This window comes from Stegostoma tigrinum, chromosome 15 (assembly GCF_030684315.1).
Source record: "Stegostoma tigrinum isolate sSteTig4 chromosome 15, sSteTig4.hap1, whole genome shotgun sequence".
Classification (NCBI taxonomy): domain Eukaryota; kingdom Metazoa; phylum Chordata; class Chondrichthyes; order Orectolobiformes; family Stegostomatidae; genus Stegostoma; species Stegostoma tigrinum.
Genome location: NC_081368.1, coordinates 18,623,655 through 18,630,247, shown reverse-complemented (window position 1 = coordinate 18,630,247; position 6,593 = coordinate 18,623,655). Strand labels below are relative to the sequence as shown.

The following is a 6,593-nucleotide window of genomic DNA, read 5'->3' as shown; positions in this document are numbered from 1 at the left end:
ATCCTTACCTACATGTGAGTCCAGACCCACAGCAATGTGGTTGACTCTTAACTTCCCCTTAGGCAAGTAAGGATGGGCAATAACTGCTGGCCCAACCAGAGATGCCCACATTCCCATGAACGAATGAAAGAAAAAGATTAAAGGATTGTGGTATTGATGGCATCACGACTGAGGTGGGAAACCTCACAACCTTTAAAAAGTGCATGAGTAGTACTTGAAATGTCACAACAGTCAAGGCAATGGGCCATGTGCCAGAAACTGGGATTACTGTAGATTGATCAACAGCAGATTTGATAGATCAAAGGGCCCCTGCTGTGTACGGGTCTCTAACTCTGTGATTGAGAAGGAAGTGTAAATTAGAGTGAACGCAATGTAAAATCACAGAGGGCAAGAAAGAGAGCAAGAAGGATTAGATTAAGGGGAACAGAAAGAAAAATTAAAATCATTTTATGTTACATTTTAAACTCTTCAGCAACAATTAAAACGTGAAGCAATGAGGCAACTCAGAGAGGTTGACACAGTAATTAACACTTATAACATTGACTGAAATGGATAACATGTAACTTTGGCAGCAGGCTTAGGTTGTATCTCTTGAAGGAATACAGCAAATTCATGGTTTTCATGGTGGGAGGCAGTAGGGAAAAGATGGCAGCCAGTGTAACACTTTTTTTTACAAACTTAATGCTTGACTGATGTGGCTGTGACAAAAAATCTTTAATTTTCAAATATAACCTTGCTTCGGCTCTACATCCGAAGTTGCACTATTTACAAATTTACAATGACGAGTGCCATTATCCTGCTGGCATGAAATGACCAATAGCTGTTTTTCAATGAGTATAGAAACCATCCATATATCAGATGAGAACAACTCTCTTTCTTTATTACAGACTTACCAGACATTGACTAGAAATTAATTGAAGCAGTGAAAGAGATAAAAAGGGAGAAAATAGCAGGTTAGTAAATGGTAGTGTGCTGTTCACTGATGCCATAAATTAGATCAAATCTACAATACTTTGTTCTCAATCATTTTTGAGGCAGAACTATCAGAGAGTAGCTAAGCTGAGTACCATGTGTGGTATATCCTCTAGGCTGAGGCTGCTGCAGCGATCAATAATGTGACTGTATCAAAAAGCTAGATTAGTCTGATGAAGGGGGAGGCAATGGCCTAGTGATATTATTGCTGGACTGTTAACCCAGAGACCCAGATAGTGTTCTGTGGGCCCAGGTTTGAATCATGCCATGGCAGATGGTGAAATTTGAATTAAAAACATTTAAAAAATCTGTAAGCCTAACCTTGACCATGATTCCACTGTCAATTGTCAGGAAAAACCCATCTGATTCATTAATGTCCTTTAGGGAAGGAAACTATCATCCTTCCCTGGTCTGGCTTACATGTGACTCCAAACCCACAGCAATGTGGTTGGCTCTTAACTGGCCTCTGGGCAATTAGGGACTGATAGTAAATGCTGGCCTAACCAGCAATGCCCTCATCCCATGAATGAAATTTTTATAAAATTTAACTTTAGTTCCCAAGACCCCCATAACAGCACAGTGGCGCAGTGGTTAGCACTGCTGCCTCACAGTGCCAGGCACCCGGGTTTGATTCCCACTCTCAGATGACTGCCTTGTGGAGCTTATACATTCTTCCCATGTCTGCATGGGTTTCCTTGAGATGCTCTGGTTTTCTCCTGGTAGATTGGCCACACTAATAGTGTCCAGGGATTTGTAGGTTGAGTGGATTAGCTGTGGTTATGGGGATAGGGTAGGGAGGTAGTTCCGGTGGGGGGGGGGGGGGGGGAGGGGGGGCTGTTACTCTTTGGAGGGCCAGTGCTGACTCAATGGTCTAATGGCCTGCTTCCACCCTGTAGGAATTCGATTATGATGCAGGGGAAGCAGTTGAGATTGCAACCATAGCCCTGTAATTCCTGTGGTAACATTCATGTACGTGCATGTTAAAATTAAGTTCAATTGTGTTGCTTTCTATCACCCACAGAGCCTCCTTAAAAGTGGAGAGGAGAAATATCCTATTTTCCACATAAAATAAAAGTAAAGTATTTTAGAAACAGAAACAAAAACCTCTGGAGAAATTCAACGGGTTCGGCAACATGTCTGAAAAGAAAAGTTAGTGTTTCGAGTTTTATATCTGTTCCGAAGAAAAGTTATACTGGACTTGAAATGTGAACGCTGTTTCTCTCCCCATAGATACTGCCAGGCTGGTTGAGCTTCTCCAGTACTTTTCAGTTGTAATTCCCTACCCTGTCTATCTTCCATTGAATTCCTCAATATTTACGCATTGATATGCGTAGCTCAACTTTTCAGGTTTTAAGGGACATTTCTGAGAGGCTAAATGGAATAAGATGCAGGATAATGCAGGCGAGTCCAGGATTACAAATTTTGTTTGAATTTTTTTATGGGTGTGAAAACACTGTTTGAGAAATCAAGGTTTAGGATTAAAGACAACAATCCAGGCGTCACCAAGTTTAAAATGAGTAGTCAGTAAATTAAACAAACAAACTGTGTGACAGAAGGAAAGATGAAAGAAGGTTATGCAATTTATGGTCTTGGTAAAGCGTCTTAGGAAATGACAGCATCTGTGGAAAGAAAAACATTTTGGGACTGTGAACTTCATCAGAATGGAAAGCTAGAGAGCTGACACATTTACTCTATTTCTCTCTCCACAGGCACTGCCAGATCTGTCGAGTATTTCCAGTCTTTTCAGTTTTCATTTCAGATCACCTTCATCCACCATATTTTGTTTTTGAGATTAGGAACTGGTGTGGAATATAGGCGAGAGGAGAACCAGTGTGTCAGATTGTGAAAATGAAAAAGGTCAAATAGTGCTGAACAGAAAGACAAACGCACAATATTGGCAGATAGATTGGTTTTAATTCAATTTTCAAAGGGTGGTGGTGTGCCAATGGGTGGCATGTTGGTGGGAAATACTGGAAAAAAAACAGTGGAAATTACCCATTAAGACCAAGTTGTCAGCAATGTCTTGTGGATGGCCACTTGAATGGAAAGCAGAGGGGCAGGAGCAGTGGCGTAGTGGAGATATCTAAGCTTCCTTTATGAGCCTGAATGTGTACTCTTCTGTCATTTTCTGGCTGCACGAAAGAATTTAATGACAAAACCTCTCCATGTAGTTTTGATCTGATAGAATAGCTTGACAGGAAACTCATTCCAGCTTCCCCTGCAGGCTGCTGAACTCTATGGCTCATTTTCAGCCTGGTCAAAATCCACCTCCTGGTGAAAGATTACAATCAGGCCCAAAGTTGCAAGTATTCTCAATAATGTATTTGCTAAAGCTGAGATTGTAAATTGTCCCGGTGTTGGAAATAGAATCTGCAATAAGTGAAAAGCATGTTTTGGTATCTGAACAGTACTCACCCTCCAAAGGTTTAGGATGCATCAGGTAAAAGGGCATTTCGACAGACACCTCACTAAAATGTAATAAAAAAAGAGTCACATAAAAGAGGAAAACATTATTAAAATCAGAATGCTTAACTTGTGAAAAATATCAACTGACCAGAAAATTTACTGAATAATCCACTTAAATACTTTGTTTGAAAGAGCAGGACAGAAGCTTGGAATTCTACAGAGAATAAGCCACTTCCTGATTCAGCAATGCTTGTCCACCATCAGAGTCACAATTCTGAAGTGTGATGAAATACCATTCACTTGTCTGGGTGAGTCAAGCCACATGAACAGACAAGAAATTTGACACCATCTAAGACAAAGCAACACACTTCATTGATACCCCAATCACCATCTTGAACATTCACCTCCTCCATCATTCATGAGGAACGATAGCATGGTGTATCAACTAGATGATACACTGCAGTATCTGCTGCCAAAACCACAGTTCTTAACACCTAGAAGGTCAAGGACAGCAGACGCATGGGGACCACCACCAGTTTCAAGTGTCTTTCCAAGCCACACATCATTCTAACTTGGAAATATGTCACTATTCATCCGCTGTGCAAAATCCTGGAATGCTGTTCCTAACAACAGTGCAGATGTACCCACAGTAGATGGATTGCAGCAGTTCAAGATGATAGCTCACTGTCTCAAGATCAACGGCAACATGGTCATTCTACCAATGATATTCACGTATCTTGAACAAAGAGAAAACCCAACAGTATATTTGGCTGCAGCATTGTTCCCACACTCAGGATTGTTGAATATTGATAGATGATACTTCCTCACTCACCTTGAAGTGAGGTCTCCCAAGATCCTGAAGGAAAAAAAAGTGAGGAAAAGTAGGAGAAATAAGGAAACATACACAACAAGACTGATAAATAAACATAAAAAAACTGAAATAAGCTTTCAAATATCGAGGCTCTACCCATTTACGTACACTACTTGGGTTACTCCACTATGAGCAGTGAGTGTGCACCCATTTTCAGTTGGAAACATATCACCCACATTAAAAATGAACAAGAGACATGAAGCAGGCATTAGGTGTTTGAGTAAGAGGCCACTGTTTAGATCTGATAAAGGCTTCTTAGAACTGTATTTGCTTGATCTCACCATATCAAACTTAACCTTTTAACCCTTTCCGCTTCATCTGCTTGTCCTTAAATGCCAGTGAAGATTCTATCTAAAGAGACTAGGAACAGCGGTGCTGGTGAGAGGGCAGTAGGCGGTGAGAGCAGGGCTGGTGAGGGGGCAGCAGGCGTTGAGAGTGGGGCTGGTGAGGGGGCAGCAGGCGTTGAGAGCGGGGCTGGTGAGGGGGCAGCAGGCGTTGAGAGCGGGGCTGGTGAGGGGGCAGTGGGCGGTGGTGAGAGCGGGGCCGGTGAGGGGGCAGTGGGTGGTGAGAGCGGGGCCGGTGAGGGGGCAGTGGGTGATGAGAGCGGGGCCGGTGAGGGGGCAGTGGGCGGTGGTGAGAGTGGGGCCGGTGAGGGGACAGTGGGCGGTGGTGAGAGCGGGGCCGGTGAGGGGGCAGTGGGCGGTGGTGAGAGCGGGGCCGGTGAGGGGGCAGTGGGCGGTGGTGAGAGCGGGGCCGGTGAGGGGACAGTGGGCGGTGGTGAGAGCGGGGCCGGTGAGGGGGCAGTGGGCGGTGGTGAGAGCGGGGCCGGTGAGGGGGCAGTGGGCGGTGAGAGCGGGGCCAGTGAGGGGGCAGTGGGTGGTGAGAGCGGGGCCGGTGAGGGGGCAGTGGGTGGTGAGAGCGGGGCCGGTGAGGGGGCAGTGGGTGGTGAGAGCGGGGCCAGTGGGCGGTGAGAGCAGGGTTGGTGAGGGGGCAGTGGGCGGTGGTGAGAGTGGGGCATTGAGGGGGCTGTGGGCAGAGAGAGCTGGCCTGGTGATGGGGCAGTGGGCGGTGGTGAGAGTGGGGTCAGTGAGGGGGCTGTGGGTGGTAGTGAGAGTAGGGCTGGTGAGGGGGCAATGGGCGGTGTTGAGTGCTGGTCTGGTGAGGGGGCAGTGGGTGGTGAGAGTGGGGCCGGTCAGGGGGCAGTGGGTAGTAAGAGCGGGGCCTGATGGAACAGTGCCAGTGAGAGTGGGGCCGGTGAGGGGACAGTGGGTGATGAGAGCGGGTCTGATGAGGGGGCAGTGTGCGGTGAGAGCAGGGCCAGTGAGTGGGCAGTGGGCAGTGAGAGCAGAGCCGGTGAGGCGGCAGTGGGCGGTGAGAGCAGGGCCGGTGAGGAGGCAGCAGGCTATGAGAGCGGGGCTGGTGAGGGGGCAGTGAGAGGTGAGAGCGGGGCCGGTGAGGAGGCAGTGGCAGACTGGACCTTTCATATGGCAGTTGTGGCACCCCCGGGCATCCTAGTAATTGGCGCAGTGCCTGCACTGTTGTGGAGGTGGGACTTGGGCCTCTTAAGAGCTGAGCATTTTTTTTCTTGCTTACCTTTTGGCTCTATTAAATCTTTTAATTCTAGTTTTGGCAACAAAATGGGCACCAGTGAATAGCAACTTTTTGCACTTTTCACTATACTTAATGTATTCGTAAACTTAATACATACCATAAATAAATAAATCTACAGAAAGGGAAAATGTACAAATACAGAGCTGGAGATTGTGGAACCATTCCATGCAATGCATCAGTCAACATCAGTTTCACCAACAATTTATTTTCAGGATCGTGTCCAGAAATATCTTAAATCTAACGCCCTATTTTAAATTCATTAACCAATCCCATCGTATCTAGGTTTGTATTTGGCATAAAACAATGCTCGCAATATGAAGACTCACCCTCCCCTGGAAACTATCACCTTCACTCTGAGCAGATAAGACACCAGGATTCCAAGGACTTCTTTATCCAGTTGTGGACTGAGCCTGTAAAGATTCAGAAGCAAAAAAGTGGAAAAAGTGGTCATGGTGAGGAAATGAAGTCATACCCCAGGCTGGACAAATTGAAGAAGAGTTTATCAATTCCTTTGAGATTCCTTTGGAGATTGCAGGGCAAGCAAAATTATATAGCCATTTATTGGGCCAGGTTTTGCTGATGCGTTTCCACTTTCAGACGCTTTTCCCAGGGCAGGCAGAGTCCAATGTCAATGACCCAGCCAACGTTGGTACAAAGCCCCATTGAAGTGACAAAATGTCAATTAATGCAATCTTCACACCAAAAATGTTCCAGCATGACAGGCACAAAATGG

At 45.8% G+C, this 6,593-nt stretch overlaps 1 protein-coding gene across 5 annotated transcripts in view; it reads right to left on the bottom strand.

The window, feature by feature from the left end:
• Positions 1–874: 874 nt before the first annotated feature.
• LOC125459022 (beta-arrestin-1-like) overlaps positions 875–6,593 on the bottom strand; it is a 68,170-nt gene continuing 62,451 nt past the window's right edge. For all 5 annotated transcript variants that reach the window (XM_059651359.1, XM_048544900.2, XM_048544901.2 and 2 more), the window contains 4 exons: positions 6,187–6,270; positions 4,211–4,234; positions 3,388–3,440; positions 875–903 (listed from right to left, as the gene is read on the bottom strand). In XM_059651359.1, coding sequence (XP_059507342.1) covers positions 890–903; positions 3,388–3,440; positions 4,211–4,234; positions 6,187–6,270 — 175 coding nt within the window. In that variant the 3' untranslated portion in view covers positions 875–889. The remainder of the gene's footprint in view (positions 904–3,387; positions 3,441–4,210; positions 4,235–6,186; positions 6,271–6,593) is intronic.